The following is a 15,867-nucleotide window of genomic DNA, read 5'->3' on the forward strand; positions in this document are numbered from 1 at the left end:
AACACAATAGAATCAATAAAATAACTCACCCAGCAGGACAGACAAACAGTCAACGTGCAAAAGATAACAAACTGAGCAAATACAAAAAGAAAGGAAAAAAATAAATAATAGTAATATTAACAAATAAACAATAAATATAAAGAACATGAGATGAAAAGTCCTTGAAAGTGACTCCATCGGTGTGGGAACAGTTCAATGATGGGCCGAGGGAAGTTAACTCATCTGGTTCAAGAGACTGATGGTTGAGAGTTAATAAAAGTTCCTGAACATGGTGTTGCGGGTCCTGAGGCTCCTGTACCTCGTTTCTGATGGGAGCAGTGAGAAGAGAGCATGGCCTGGATGGTAGGGAATCTTGATGATGGATGCTCGTTTCCTGTAACAGCACTTTCTGTTGATGTGCTCAATGGTGGGAAGGGCTTTACCCATGATGGACTAGGCTGTTTCTACTATTTTTGTAGGCTTTTCCATTCAAGGGCACTGGTGTTTCCATACCAGGCTGTGATGCAACCAGCCAATAGACTCTCTACTGCACACCTATAAGACGTTTGTCAAAGTAGAGGCACTGCCAGGCTTTCCTTAGAATGATAATTATGTGCTGGGCCAGGAACAGTTCCCCTAAAATAATAATACTGAAGAACTTAAAGATGCTGGCTCTTTCCACCTTTGATTCCCCCGATGAGGACTGGCTCATGTACCTCTGGTTTCCTCCTCCTGAACTCAATGATCAGCTCCTCGCTGTTGCTGACAGGTTGTTGTCGTGGCTCCATTCAGGCAGATTTTCAATCTCCCTCCTATTTGCTGATTTGTCACCACCTTTAGTTCAGCCAATGACAATGGTGTTGTCAGCAAACTTAAATATGGCATTGGAGCTGTACACAGCCTCACAATCATTAGTATAAAACAAGTAGAGCAGGGGCTAAGCACATGGCCTTGTTGTGCACCTGCGCTGATGGAGATTGTGGAGGTGATGTTTTTGCCAGTCTGAAGTAACTGGGGTCTAGAAGTGTGGAAATCAAGAATCCAGTTGCACAAGTTCTAGGTCTTGAAGCTTATTGATTAGTTTTGAGAGGATGACACTATTGAATGTGCAGCTGCAGTCAATGAAGAGTATCCTGATAGATAAGACCATAAGATATAGCAGCAGAATTAGGCCATTGGGACCATCAAGGCTGCTCCGCCATTTCTTCATGGTTGATCCAGTTTTCCTTATTCCCAATCTCCTAAATTCCTCCCCCCCCGTATCCTTTCATGCTCTGACCAATCAAGAATATATCAATGTTTGCCTTAACTATACATAAAGACTTTGCCTCCACAGCTGCCTGTGGCAAAGAATTCCACAGATTTGCCCCTCTCTGGCTAGTCCCCTTGAAATGAATGCTAACATTGTATTTGCCTTCCTCACCACGACTCAAAATGCAAATGAACCTTTAGGGAATTTAGCATAAGCACTCCCACGTCCCGTTGTACCACAGGTTTTTGTATTTTCTCTCCATTTGGAAAATAGTCAACACTTTCATTTATTTTAACAAAGTGCATGACCATACATTCCCCCATATATCTGCCATTTCTTTGCCAATTCTCTTAATCTGTCTAAGTTCTTCTGTAGCCTTTCTACTTCTTCAAAACTACCTGCTCCTCCACTTAGCTTCATATCATCTGCAAACTTTGCAAATAAGTCATCAAATCCATTATCCAAAGCATTGACATATAACATAAAAAGAATTGGTTCCAACACAGACCCCTGTTGAACACCACTAGTCACCTGCAGCCAACCAGAAAAGGCTTTGTTTATTCCCACTCTTTGCTTCCTGCCAATCAGCCACTGCTTTTTCTATGCTTCAATCTTTCCACTAACACCATGGTCTTGTTGCTTGCTAAGCAGCCTCATGTGCAGCACCTTGTCAAAAGCCATCTGAAAATCCTCTCTTCCTTCTTGAAGAGTAGAGTGATATTTCCAATTTTCCAGTTTTCCAGAACCATTCCAGAATCTAGTGATTCCTGAAAGATCATTTCTAATGCCTCTACAATCTCTTCAGCCACATCTTTCAGAACCCTGGGGTGTACATCATCTGGTCCAGGTGACTTATTTACCTTCAGATCCTTCAGGTTCCCAAGAACCTTCTCCTCAGTAATGGTAACTTCACACACTTCTTGACCCCTAATACATGGAACTTCTACCATACTGCTAGTGTCTTCCACATTGAAGATTGATGCAAAATTACTTATTCAGTTCGTCCACCATTTCTTTGTCCCCCATTATGACCTCTCCAGCATTGTTTTCCAATGGTCCGATATCCCCCCTCCCCTCTCTTTTTATACTTTATGCATCTGAAGAAACCTTTGGTATCCTCTTTAATATTACTGGCTGGCTTACTTTTGTATTCCATCTTTACCTTCTTAATGACTTTTTTTTAGCAGCCTTCGGTTGATTTTTAAAAGCTTCCAATCTTCTAACTTCTTACGGATATTTGCTCTATTATATGCCCTCTCTTTGGCTTTTGTGTTGGCTTTGACTTCTTTTGTTAGCCATGGTTGTGTCATCTTTCCTTTAGAATACTTGTTCCTCTTTGGGATGTATATATCCTGTGCTTTCTGAATTGCTTCCAGAAATTCCGGCCATTGCTGCTATGCCATCATCTCTGCCAGTGTTCTTTTCCAATCAGTTCTGGTCAACTCCTCTCTCATGCCTCTGTAATTCTCTTTACTCCACTATCATACTATACTGATACATCTGACTTAAGCTCCTCCTTCTCAAATGTTAGTGTGAATTTGATCATATTATGATCATTGTCCCTAAGGGTTCTTTTACCTTAAGCTCTCTAAATAATTTGAGTTCATTCACAACACTCAATTCAAAATAGCTGATCCCCTAGTGGGCCCATACACGAGCTGCTCTAAAAAGCCATCTCATAGGTACTCTAGAAATTCCCCCTCCTGGAATCCAGTACCAAACTGATTTTCCCAATCTACCTGCATATTGAAATTCCCCATGACTATTGTAACAATGCCATTTTGGTATGCAGTTTTTTTATCTCCCAGTGTAATTTTTAGACCACATCCTTACTACTGCTTGGGGGTCTGTATACAACTCCTGTCAGGGTCTTTCTATCCATGCAGTTCATTAGCTCTATGCACAACACTTCATCACCTTCTGACCCTATTGAAACCTCTCTCAAATGATTTGATTTCATTTTTTTACCAACGGAACAATGCAGCTCCATCTGCTGTCCTGTCTGTCCTTTCGAAACAACGTGTATCATTAGACATTACGCTCCCAGCTATAATCTTCTTTCAGCCATGATTCAGTGATGCCTACATCATACCTGCCAATCTGCAACTGGGCCGCAGATTCACCTACCTTATTCCCTATACTGCGCATATTCGAATATAACACCTTCAGTCCTGTCTTCACTCTTTTCAATTTTGTCCACCTTTTACATTGCAACTCATCCTGTTGACTGCAATTTTGGCCTATCAACAGCCTCTCCTCACTACACATTGCCTCTGTTTGTAACGCAGCCCCCTCATCGTCAGTACAATTATCTGCCTTTGCTAGGATACATCTTGCACTGAAATACACACAGATCAGGACACTAGTCACACAACACACATAAAAAATGCTGGTGAAGGCAGCAGGCCAGGCACATCTATAGGAAGAGTTTCAGTCCCAGGCCCTTCGTCAGGACTAACTGAAGGAAGAGCTAGTAAGAGATTTGAAAGGGGGAGGGGGAGGGGGAGATCCAAAATGATAGGAGAAGACAGGAGGGGGAGGGATGGAGCCAAGAACTGGACAGGTGATTGGCAAAAGGGATATGAGAGGATCATGGGACAGGAGGCCCGGGGAGAAAGAAAGGGAGAGGGGGGAAAAACCCAGAGGATGGGCAAGGAGTATAATGAGAGGGACAGAGGGAGAAAAAGGAGAGACAGAGAAAAAAAAATTAATAATAAATAAATAAATAACAGAGGGGAACGAGGGGGAGGTGGGACATTAGCGGAAGTTAGAGAAGTCAATGTTCGTGCCATCAGGTTGGAGACTACCTAGACGGAATATAAGGTGTTGTTCCTCCAACCTGAGTGTGGCTTCATCTTTACAGTAGAGGAGGCCGTGGATAGACATATCAGAATGGGAATGGGACGTGGAATTAAAATGTGTGGCCACTGGGAGATCCTGCTTTCTCTGGTGGACAGAGCATAGGTGTTCAGCGAAACGGTCTCCCAGTCTGCGTCGGGTCTTGCCAATATATACAAGGCTGCATCGGGAGCACCGGATGCAGTATATCACCCCAGCCGACTCACAGGTGAAGTGTCGCCTCACCTGGAAGGACTGAATGGGGCCCTGAATGGTGATGAGGGAGAAGTGTAAGGGCATGTGTAGCACTTGTTCCGCTTACAAGGATAAGTGCCAGGAGGGAGATCAGTGGGGAGGGATGGAGGGGACGAATGGACAAGGGAGTTGCGTAGGGAGCAATCCCTGCGGAAAGCGGGGGGGGGTGGGGAGGGAAAGATGTGCTTATTGGTGGGATCCCAATGGAGGTGGTGGAAGTTACAGGGAATAATATGTTGGACCCGGAGGCTGGTGGGGTGGTAGGTGAGGACCAGGGGAACCCTATTCCTAGTGGGGTGATGGGAGGATGGAGTGAGAGCAGATGTGCGTGAAATGGGGGAGATGCGTTTGAGGGCAGAGTTGATGGTGGAGGAAGGGAAGTCCTTTTCTTTAAAAAAGGAGGACATCTCATTCATCCTGCAATGAAAAGCCTAATCCTGGGAGCGGATGCGGCGGAGGTGGAGAAATTGCGAGAAGGGGGTGGCATTTTTGCAAGAGACAGGGTGAGAAGAGGAATAGTCCAGATAGCTGTGAGAGTCTGTAGGCTTATGGTAGACATCAGTGGATAAGCTGTCTCCAAAGATAGAGACAGAAAGATCAAGAAAGGGGAGGGAGGTGTTGGAAATGGACCAGGTAAACTTGAGGGCAGGGTGAAAGTTGGAGGCAAAGTTAATGAAGTCAACGAGCTCAGCATGCGTGCAGGAAGCAGCGCCAATGCAGTCGTCGATATAGCGAAGGAAAAGTGGTTGACAGATACCAGTATAGGTTTGGAACATGGATTGTTCCACAAAGCCAACAAAAAGGCAGGCACAGCTGGGATCCATATGGGTGCCCATGGCTACAACTTTAGTTTGGAGGAAGTGGCAGGAGCCAAAGGAGTAATTATTAAGAGTAAGGACTAATTCCGCTAGACAGAGCAGAGTGGTGGTAGAGGGGAACTGGTTAGATCTGGAATCCAAAAAGAAACAGAGAGCTTTGAGACCTTCCTGGTGGGGGATGGAAGTATATAGGGACTGGACACCCACGGTGAAAATAAAGCGGTGGGGGCCAGGGAACTTAAAATCATCGAAAAAATTCAGAGCGTGAGAAGTGTCACGAACATAGGTAGGAAGGGATTGAACACCTTTTGATTTCTTACTTTGTCAGAGGTCTCCAATTTTGGTCTCCATTGCCTCTCCACTGTCTTGGCACTCTGGTTCCCATCCCCCTGTAACTCTAGGTTAAACCCTATCGTGCAGCATTAACGAACCTTCCCGTTCAGATAGTAGTCCCCCTCCAGTTCAGATGCAAACTATCCCATCTGCACAGGTCCCACCTTCCCTGAAAGAGAGCCCAATGATCCAAAAATCTTATGCCCTCCCTCCTACACCAATTCCTTAGCCACATGTTAAACTGTATAATCTTCCTAGTTCTGGCCTCACTAGCACATGGCACAGATAGCAATCCTGAGATCTCAACCCTGGAGGTCCTGCCCTTTAATTTAGCACCTAACTCCCTGAACTCCCTTTTGCAGAACCTCATCACTCACCCTATCCACATCATTGGTACCTACATAGACCATAAATTCTGGCTGTTCACTGACCCACTTAGGAATGCTGAGGACTCGTGGACCCTGGCAGCCGGGAGCAATATACTATCCAAGAATTTCGTTCTTGCCCACAGAACCTCCTGTCTCGTCCCCTAACTAATGAAGCCCTTATCACCACAGCATGCCTCTTCCCTTGTAAGTCACAAAGCCAGGCTCAGTGCCAGAGACCCAACTGCTGTGACTTTCCTCTGTAAGGTTAACCTCTCCCCTCCCAACAGTATCCAAAATGATATACCTGTTGTTCAGGGGTTGGCCACATATATGCACCTTAGCTGTCCTGATGTTCCAGGGTTGAATGAAGAACCAATGAATTGGTGTCTGCTGTTGGCCTTTTGTGATGGTAGGCAAATTGGAGCAGATCCAAGTCATGCCTCCAGCAGGATATATGTTTCATCACCAAGCTGTATAAGCACTTCATCACAGTGGATGTAATTTCTACTGGACGATAGTCATTGAGGCAGTTTCCCACATTCTTCTTAGGCACTGGTAAAACTGAAGCCTGCTTGAAGCAGCTGGGTGCCTCAGACTGCCGAAACGAGAGGTTAAAGCTCTCAGTGAACACTGTGGTAAGGCAGTTTGTGCAGCAGTCTCACTTTGAGTTCTGTCTATGTGGAATCTGTTTGTTCTCCCTGTGACCAGGGTGATCCTGTTTCCTTCAGCATGCCAAAGTTATGCTGAATGGCTACCTAAATTGTGTTGAGCAGATCAGTCAGGGGGATTGCTCAGGGGGTTAACCGAGGTGAATGTCAGAAGGGAACTGGGATTCATGTAAATAATTGTCACAATACATTAGGCTGAAGAGGCAGTTTCATGTATTTTGCTTCTTCGTGCGATGCTGCCTGGCCTGCTGGCAGTTTTCAGTATACTCTGTTGTTTTTCAAATTTCCGGCACTAGTAGATGTTTGACTTTCATTTCCATAAAGTTCAAAGTTCAAAGTAAATTTTATTATCAGAGTACAATACAGTATGTCACAACATACTACCCTAAGATTCACTTTCCTGTGGACATACTCAGCATATCTACAGAACAGTAACTATAACAGGATCAATGAAAGACCAACCGGGAGAGCAGAAGACAACAAACGGTGCAAATGCAAATATAAGTTAATAACATTAAATAACGAGAACATGATATAATGAGATAAAGAGATATAAAGTGAGATCATTCGTTGTGAGAACATCTCAATGGGTGGGCAAGTGAGATTAGTTATCTCCTTTTGTTCAAGAGCCTGATGGTTGAGGGGTAGAAACTGTTATGAACCTGGTGGTGCGGGTCCTGAGGGTTTCAACCCTTCTACTTGATGGTAGCAGTGAGAAGAGAGCATGGCTCGGGGTGGTGAGGATCTCTGATGAAAGATACCGCTTTCCTACGACACCGTTTTATGTAGGTGTGTTCAATGGTTGGGAGGGTTTGGCCCATGATATACTGAACGGAATCCACTACCTTTTGCAGGATTTTCCATTCAAAGGCCATGATGCAATGTGGGTGTTCATTGGAAGAGGTATGGAAAATGTAAACAGTTGCTTCATTATACAGTGCCGGAAATTCCATTTTATTACTGAGTAATAAAGAAGTCCAAAATGATATCACTTACTTGAATATGTGAAGTCCTTTGGTATGGCGTTTTCAATGTCTGATTCACTTACGCTGCTATTTTGTTCAAATGTGTTTGTAACATCTATGATGACACTCCCTTTCCTGTAATCATAAAGTCATATAACTTAACTCACCATGACAATGCACAACGACACAATGTACGTGCTGCAGGGTCAAATAGCTCATCAGAAAGTCCACTGCAGAATCATAAACCGCTTCATTTCTAGTATGATCTATTTTTTATCTCTCCTGTTGATTGTCTCGGGATTTACCCTCCAGCCAATTCCATTTACCATTATTTTTCTCTATGGTACATTGCACATTCAGTTCCTATATGGACCCACAATTATCTCCTGGTATCATGAATTCCCCTTGGATAAACATATGTGTTACTCAAACACATCACACAGTTCATGAGTGGCTTGACAGCCAGTTTTGATGAAGGGTCCCAGTCTGAAATGTCAACTGTTCACTCTTTTCCATAGATGCTGCCTGACCTGGTGAGCTCCCCCAGCATTTTGTGTATGTTGCTTTGGATTTCCAGCATCTGCAGAATCGCTTGTGTTTGTAGGTTTATCTCTTAACATTCCTGAGGAGCCCAGGCACTGTGCAACATGACAGTTGTGGAATTTAATTTCAGCTAATCATATGAAATTAAAACTGAATATTAGTTATTACTGAGATGAATTATGAAGAATGCTGGATATTAAAGGGATGGTGTATATGATGCTGGAACTTGATGAATACCAGGACACACTCAAATGCCCTTGCTCCAACTTGCTATGTTCTTATGTCATGTACTGCTGCTACTCTTTTTCTTCTCATATATCTTATTTTCATTGTGATAATTTATTTTTATATTTCCTGGCTGTTTGCTTTAGAGCCATAGAATTGTAAAGTATTCAGTACAAAAAACAGGCCCTTCAGCCCAACTTGCCCATGCCAACCAAGATTCCTATCTAAGCTTGTCCATTTGCTATCCAAGTGTCTTTAAAATGTTATTATTTGTATCACAATAACTTCCTCTGGAAGCTCTTTCCATTTCTGTACCACCCTCTGTGTGAAGTTGCCACTCAGATGCCATTTAAATTTCTCCTTTCTCACCTTAAACTGATTCGCTCTCCATAGGAAAAAAAACTGTGTGCATTCACCCTTTCTATGCCCCTCATAATTGTATATACTTCTAGATGTTTATACTTCTGTTTTCTATGCTGCAAGGAATTGAGTCCCAGCATGCCTAAACCCTCTCTTAAACTCAGGCCCTGGGTCCTGGTAACATTCATAGAACATAGAACATAGAATAGTACAGCACAGTACAGGCCCTTTGGCTCACAATGTTGTGCTGACCCTCAAACCCTGCCTCCCATATAACCCCCCACCTTAAATTCCTCCATATACCTGTCTAGTAGTCTCTTAAACTTCACTAGTGTATCTGCCTCTACCACTGACTCAGGCAGTGCATTCCACACATCAACCACTCTCTGAGTAAAAAACCTTCCTCCAATATCCCCCTTGAACTTCCCACCCCTTACCTTAAAGCCATGTCCTCTTGTATTGAGCAGTAGTGCCCTGGGGAAGAGGCGCTGGCTAACCACTCTATCTATTCCTGTATTATCTTGTACACCTCTATCATGTCTCCTCTCATCCTCCTTCTCTCCAAAGAGAAGCTCCCTTAATCTCTGATCATAATGCATACTCTCTAAACCAGGCAGCATCCTGGTAAATTTCCTCTGTACCCTTTCCAATTCTTCCACATCCTTCCTATAGTGAGGTGACCAGAACTGGACACAGTACTCCAAGTGTGGCCTAACCAGAGTTTTATAGAGCTGCATCATTACATCGCGACTCTTAAACTCTGTCCCTCGACTTACGAAAGCTAACACCCCATAAGCTTTCTTAACTACCCTATCCACCTGTAAGGCAACTTTCAGTGATCTGTGGACACGTACCCCCAGATCCCTCTGCTCCTTCACACTACCAAGTATCCTGCCATTTACTTTGTACTCTGCCTTGGAGTTTGTCCTTCCAAAGTGTACCACCTCACACTTCTCTGGGTTGAACTCCATCTGCCACTTCTCAGCCCACTTCTGCATCCTATCAATGTCTCTCTGCAATCTTTGACAATCCTCTACACTATCTACAACACCACCAACCTTTGTGTCGTCTGCAAACTTGCCAACGCACCCTTCTACCCCCACATCCAGGTCGTTAATAAAAATCACGAAAAGTAGAGGTCCCAGAACAGATCCTTGTGGGACACCACTAGTCACAATCGTCCAATCTGAATGCACTCCCTCCACCACCACCCTCTGCCTTCTGCAGGCAAGCCAATTCTGAATCCACCTGGCCAAACTTCCCTGGATCCCATGCCTTCTGACTTTCTGAATAAGCCTACCGCGTGGAACCTTGTCAAATGCCTTACTAAGATCCATATAGATCACATCCACTGCACTACCCTCATCTATATGCCTGGTCACCTCCTCAAAGAACTCTTATCAGGCTTGTTAGACACGATCTGCCCTTCACAAAGCCATGGTGACCGTCCCTGATCAGACCATGATTCTCTAAATGCCCAGAGATCCTATCTCTAAGAATCTTTTGCAATAGCTTTCCCACCACAGATGCAAGGCCCATGTAAGACCATTTGGTACGGCGGGGTAGAGGCGGGGTAGAGGGGGGGGGGGTCTCCATCATGGATACTAGCCTCCCCAGCATCCAGGACATCTTCAAAGAGTGATGCCTCAAAAAACTGGCATCCATCACCTAGGACATGCCCTTTTCTCATTGCTGTCACCAGGAAAGAGGTACAGGAGCCTGAAGACACACACTCTGTGATTCAGAAACAGCTTCCTCCCCTCCCCTCCGCCATCTGACTTCTGAATGGACATTGAACCCAGGAACACTACCGCACTTTTTTATTTCTATCTGTTGCATTACTTATTTAATTAAACTATTATATATCTAAACATATATATATATACACATACATATACATATATCTATATATACATGAGAGTGTGTGTATATATACACACAAACACACTGTAATTTAGTTTTTTCTCTTTTCTACTATTATTAGATTAGATTAGATTCAACTTTATTGTCATTGTGCCAAGTACAGATACAAAGCCAATGAAATGCAGTTAGCATCTGACCAGAAATGCAAAGAATAGTGTTATTTACAAAATATCTGTGAATAAAAAGTGCATGCTACAGCACACAAATATAAAAGTATATAGTCCAATATGGGTGCAATACTGCTTAGCGCTGTGATGTGAGGTTCAGCAGCGTTACAGCCTCAGGGAAGAAGCTCTTCCTGTGCCTGCTGGTGCAGGAGCGGAGGCTCCTGTAGCGCCTACCGGATGGGAGGAGGGTAAAAAGTCCATGGTTAGGGTGAGATGCATCCTTGATAATGCTTTTCTCCCTGCCCAGGCAGCGTTTATGGTAGATGTCCTCAATGATGGGCAATTGGGTGCCGATAATCCGCTAGAGAGTTTTCACCACCCGCTGGAGTGCTTTGCGGTCCGATACGGGACAACTGCCATACCACACTGAGATGCAGTTGGTGAGTATGCTCTCAATGGTACAGTGGTATTATGCATATCTATTTCTTAGACTGGGTTCTGCCTCTTTATCAATTTTTCAGTCAACCCTTGTGGGATTTAAAATAATCCCAATTCTCAACTTTGATCCTAAAACAATTGTATAAATCTCTTCGTTAGATTATAAAACTCTTCTGTATCTTCTGTAGATAACTTGGCATGTGGCCATGTGGTTAAGGCGTTGGTCTGGTGATCTGAAGGTCGCTAGTTCGAGCTTCAGCTGAGGCAGCGTGTTGTGTCCTTGAGCAAGGCACTTAACCACACATTGCTCTGCGACGACACCAGTGCCAAGCTGTCTTGGCCCTAGTGCCCTTCCCTTGAACAACATCGGTGATGTGGAGAGGGGAGACTTGTAGCATGGGGAACTGCTGGTCTTCCATACAACCTTGCCCAGGCCTGCGTCCCTAGAAACCTTCCAAGGCACAAATCCACAGTCTCACGAGACTAACGGATGCCTATTATTGGAAAACTCTCAGCAAAAGATTGCCTCCATTTTTTTCAATCTTTTATGAACACCCAAATGGACTCCAATCCCACCTCCTGATTTTATAAGCAAAGGTTATTTTTCATTCCTGTTACTATATCACAGCCATCCCATCTCTTCTGATGTTGAGACTCACAGGCAATAGAGATTTCAGAAAATGAACCCGAGGTACATCATCTGTCAAGGCCCATCGAACAGTCTACGTGAACAACCTTGTCGGGCTCTGTCCCTTCCTCCTTCTATTTCTGTATTCTCCTGTTCTTAATAAAGACTTCCAAAGTCCACAATATTTCATTTTGAATTAATATCTGACCTTATTTTGATTAGTTAGTCATTAACTCTTCCTGTTTTTCTTGTTTAACAACACAGAACAATATTGTATGATTCAAACCATTTATCATGCTAACTTCAGAGATCACATATGAAACATTTAATTCAATTTTCTCATTACCTTACGTCATATATTATAGTTGATTTGTAGCCAAATTTCTTCAATGACTTCTTAAACTGTAAAACAATTCAGAATAATTGATAAATTTTCAATATATTTTTAATCCAAAATCTAATACTTTCTTTCTAATTAAAATAAATTTCTTTGTCTCCTTCTTCAGTTTCTTTACATTAGGAACCATTTGGAAAAATATTGCTTGGAAGCTGGATTCCGCCCATGGTTTATGCACAATAACAAACATGTTTGCACAATAGCATAGTGGTTAGCACCACGCTTTACAGTACCAGACATTCCACCCTGCAAAAACTCATTTCAGGGAAGTAGCACCCCTGTCCCCTGCAACCCCATATCACCCCCCACCCCTGGTCAACCTCCAAGGGTGTATGTAATACTTTGTTTAGTGATTTTGTCTAATCTGTAAACCTAGTTCAGTATATGCAGAAAATGTGACATTAAAATATGTACTTATTTTATATTATGTTTATTCTATTACAACTTTAAGCAAGTCTACAGGGAGTTTAACCTCATCACGTAGGACATCAATAGCGTAGCTCCTTAGCAGCTAGCCAGCTAGTTTAAATAACGTTAGCTACACTAATGAACAAATGACACCTGTTAAACTCACCTCAACATGTCTTTTACATTCTAACCCACCGTGGGCAATAGAAAAGTCACTGTTGCAAATAGTGCAGCGAGCAACACTGTCATTATTTTTGAGGTTGATTGTAAAGCCCACCCACAGAGAAAACTGATAGGTCTACTTAGCACGAAGAGAGACCAATCAGGATGCTCGCTCCCCCTCTCCCTCTCAAAAAATCGATTTCTGGGAAATTGTATATAATTTCCGGGCATCAGGGAGCCGCTATCAATATGCGGGAGACTCCCGGAACTTCCGGGAGAGGTGGGATGTCTGCAGTACCAGCAACCTGGGTTGAATTCCTGCCACTGTCTGTAAGGAGTTTGCACCTTCTCCCCGTGACCACATGGGTTTCCTCTAGGTGCTTTGGTTTCCTCCCACAGTCCAAAGACGTACCAGTTGGTAGGTTAATTGGTCATTGCAAATTGTGCCATGATTAGGCTACGGTTAAGTTGGGGATTGCTGGGCTGTGTGGCTTGAAAGGCCAGAAGGGCCTATTCCTTACAGTATCTCAATAAGTAAATAAGAAACAAAATGGAAGGCAAGCAATGAAAAACTCTACAGCTGACCATAATGTAAAACCATGTTGGGGTGGTTTACTCCCTGAAACAAGACCTATCCAAAAGTCATCCAGAAAGGTCTGTGTGGCACAGTCCTCCAGTAATGAGAATCCTGGAATCCTGGAAAGAATGCCACACAAAATTCATCTTCTTAAGGCTAGGTCACGTGACCAGCACCACGCAACAGATCCTAAATTGAGATCCTCGCAGTAAAACGTATTTTATGCCTGGATCTCATCCTTTCAGTGAGGTACACTCATTAGGAAGGACAGAAATGTTGTAACAAGCCATTTAAAGGATTAAAGCATTTGTCTGCTATAACAAGTGCAGGTGGACTTACAAAACAGATTTCAAGGGATCTTTTCACATCATCTAGGTTCTCTGTCTGATTCCTAGTGTAATATGCAGGCACAACTAGTATTTTCCTTCAGTTCCTACTGGAGAAATATAATTTTTCGGTGATCTTTAAAGAAGTGTCTTTCAGACCTCTGCTTCTGAGCTGGGAGAGAAGGTTGTGGATGCTGACCAGGAACAATCCCACTGTAGCCTTCCCTTTTACAGGACGTGCGTAGAACACCAAAGCACAGGATAGGCTCTTGCACTATGCCGACCTTTTCACCTGCTCTAAGAGCAATCTAACCCTTCCCTCCTGAATAGCCCTCTATTTTTCTAAAATCCATGTACCTATCTAAGAGTTTTTTAAATGGCCATAATGTATCTGCCTCTACCACTAACCCTGGCAGGGCCTTCCATGCACTCACCATTTCCTTCGTAAAGAACTTACATCTGACATACCCCAACACATTCCTCCAATCATCTTAAAATGATACCCCTTGTATTAGCCATTTCCGCCCTGGTCAAAAGTCTTTGGCTGTCCACTCAATCTATACTTCTACATCTCTATCAAGTCGCCTCTCAGCCTTCTCCGCTCCAAAGGGAAAAGCCCTAGCCCAGTCAACCTATCCTCATAAGACATGCTGTCTAATCTCCTCTGCACCATCTCTGGAGCTTCTACACCAGAACTGAGTGTAACATTCAAAATGTGGTCTAACCAGGGTTTTATAGAGCTGCAACATTACTTCATGGCAATTGAACTCAATCTCCTAATGAAGACCAACACAGCATCGCCTTCTTCACAATTCTATCACCTTTTGCAGCAACCTTGAGGAATCAATGGACAAGGACCCCAAGATCCCCCTGTTCCTCCATGCTGCCAAAAATCATGCCATCAACCCTGTATGTTTCCTTCAAATTCACCCTTCTAAAGTGAATCACTTCACACTTCTCTGAGTTGAACTCCATCTGACACTTCCCAGCCATTGTCCCGTTGCAATGTACAAGAAGTTGTGCACTTTGGTAGAAGGGAGAAAGGCATAGGCTATTTTCTAAACAATGAGAAAATCAGAAATTGGAGTTGGAAAGGTATTTGGGATTCCTAGCGCCAGATTCCCTAAAGGTTAACTTATAGGTTGAGTTCGTAATAAAAAAGGCAAATGCAATGTTAGCATTCAGTTCAAGAGGACTAGAATATAAAAACATAGATATAATGTTGAGGCTTTTCAAGGTGTGGGTCAGACCATATATGGAATTTTGCAAGTAGTTTTGGGACCCGTACCTAAGCAAGGGTGTGCTCAAGTTGAAGAGTGTCCGGAATGAGTTTATGAGAATGATCCCAGGGATGAAAGGGTTTATATACAAGAAGAGCTTGATAGTTCTGGGCTTGTACTCAGTGGAGTTTATGAGGAGGTTCGGGGGCAATCTCATTGAAATATACCAAACATTGAAAGGTCTGATTAAAGTGGCCATGGTGAAGAATGTTTCCAACAGTACGAGAGTCTCGGACCAGAGGGCACATCCTTAGAATAACAGGACACCCCTTTAAACAGAAATGAGGAAGAATTTCATTAGCCAGAGACTGGTGAATCTGTGGAATTCACTGCCTGAATTGGCTGTTGAGGCTAAGTCATTGGGTATAAAGTGTAGGTTGATATGTTCTTGATTAGTAAGGGTGTCAAAGTTTACAGGGAGAAGTTAGAAGAATAGGGTTGAGAAGGAAAAAAATGAATCATCGTGATTGAATGGCAGAGCATACTCAATGTGTTGAATGGCCTAATTCTACTCCTACGTCTTTTGCTGAAAATGTTAAATCTCTCCCTCCAAGAGGTCCACAAACTTGTCATAGTTTGGAGGCTTGAGGGCTTCAATGACCTGGGGAGCTATGCTGGCTGGAGTCAGGGCTTTATGCTTTGGCTTTTGGTTGGGTCACCCATGCCAAACAAGGCCTAAGGGTAAAAGCCAGTCTAAGAGTGGTCAACCAGTTCTCTAAGTTTGGAGGTTCAGCTCAGGACTAAACACCCTGACTTGTAAAACAAAACTGTTACGGAAACAGCAATGAAGAATTCTTCTACATGTGAGTGTGACGGTATTTCTGAGTTTCCACCTGAGACTTGCATGACCTACAGTAATGAAAGCGGAGAGGAAGCTACTGACATGATGAAGGAAGCCCTGAACACCACCAGAGATGGAGGACCTTCACTGCTGCCCTAAACACCAGCGGCGTAACAGGCAGAAGTTAAATCTCCCAGAGCTGGCAATACTTCTGACGTTTGTCAGAAAAATTCTGA

At 43.4% G+C, this 15,867-nt stretch overlaps 1 protein-coding gene across 1 annotated transcript in view; it reads right to left on the reverse strand.

The window, feature by feature from the left end:
- Nucleotides 1-15,867, reverse strand: part of LOC134348799 (mucin-13-like) — a 91,865-nt gene that overhangs the window by 23,827 nt on the left and 52,171 nt on the right. The window contains exons 12-13 of the mRNA XM_063052601.1: nucleotides 12,047-12,102; nucleotides 7,508-7,611 (exon numbers count right to left, since the gene is read on the reverse strand). Coding sequence (XP_062908671.1) covers nucleotides 7,508-7,611; nucleotides 12,047-12,102 — 160 coding nt within the window. The remainder of the gene's footprint in view (nucleotides 1-7,507; nucleotides 7,612-12,046; nucleotides 12,103-15,867) is intronic.

Source organism: Mobula hypostoma, chromosome 6 (genome assembly GCF_963921235.1).
Source record: "Mobula hypostoma chromosome 6, sMobHyp1.1, whole genome shotgun sequence".
Taxonomy (NCBI): domain Eukaryota; kingdom Metazoa; phylum Chordata; class Chondrichthyes; order Myliobatiformes; family Myliobatidae; genus Mobula; species Mobula hypostoma.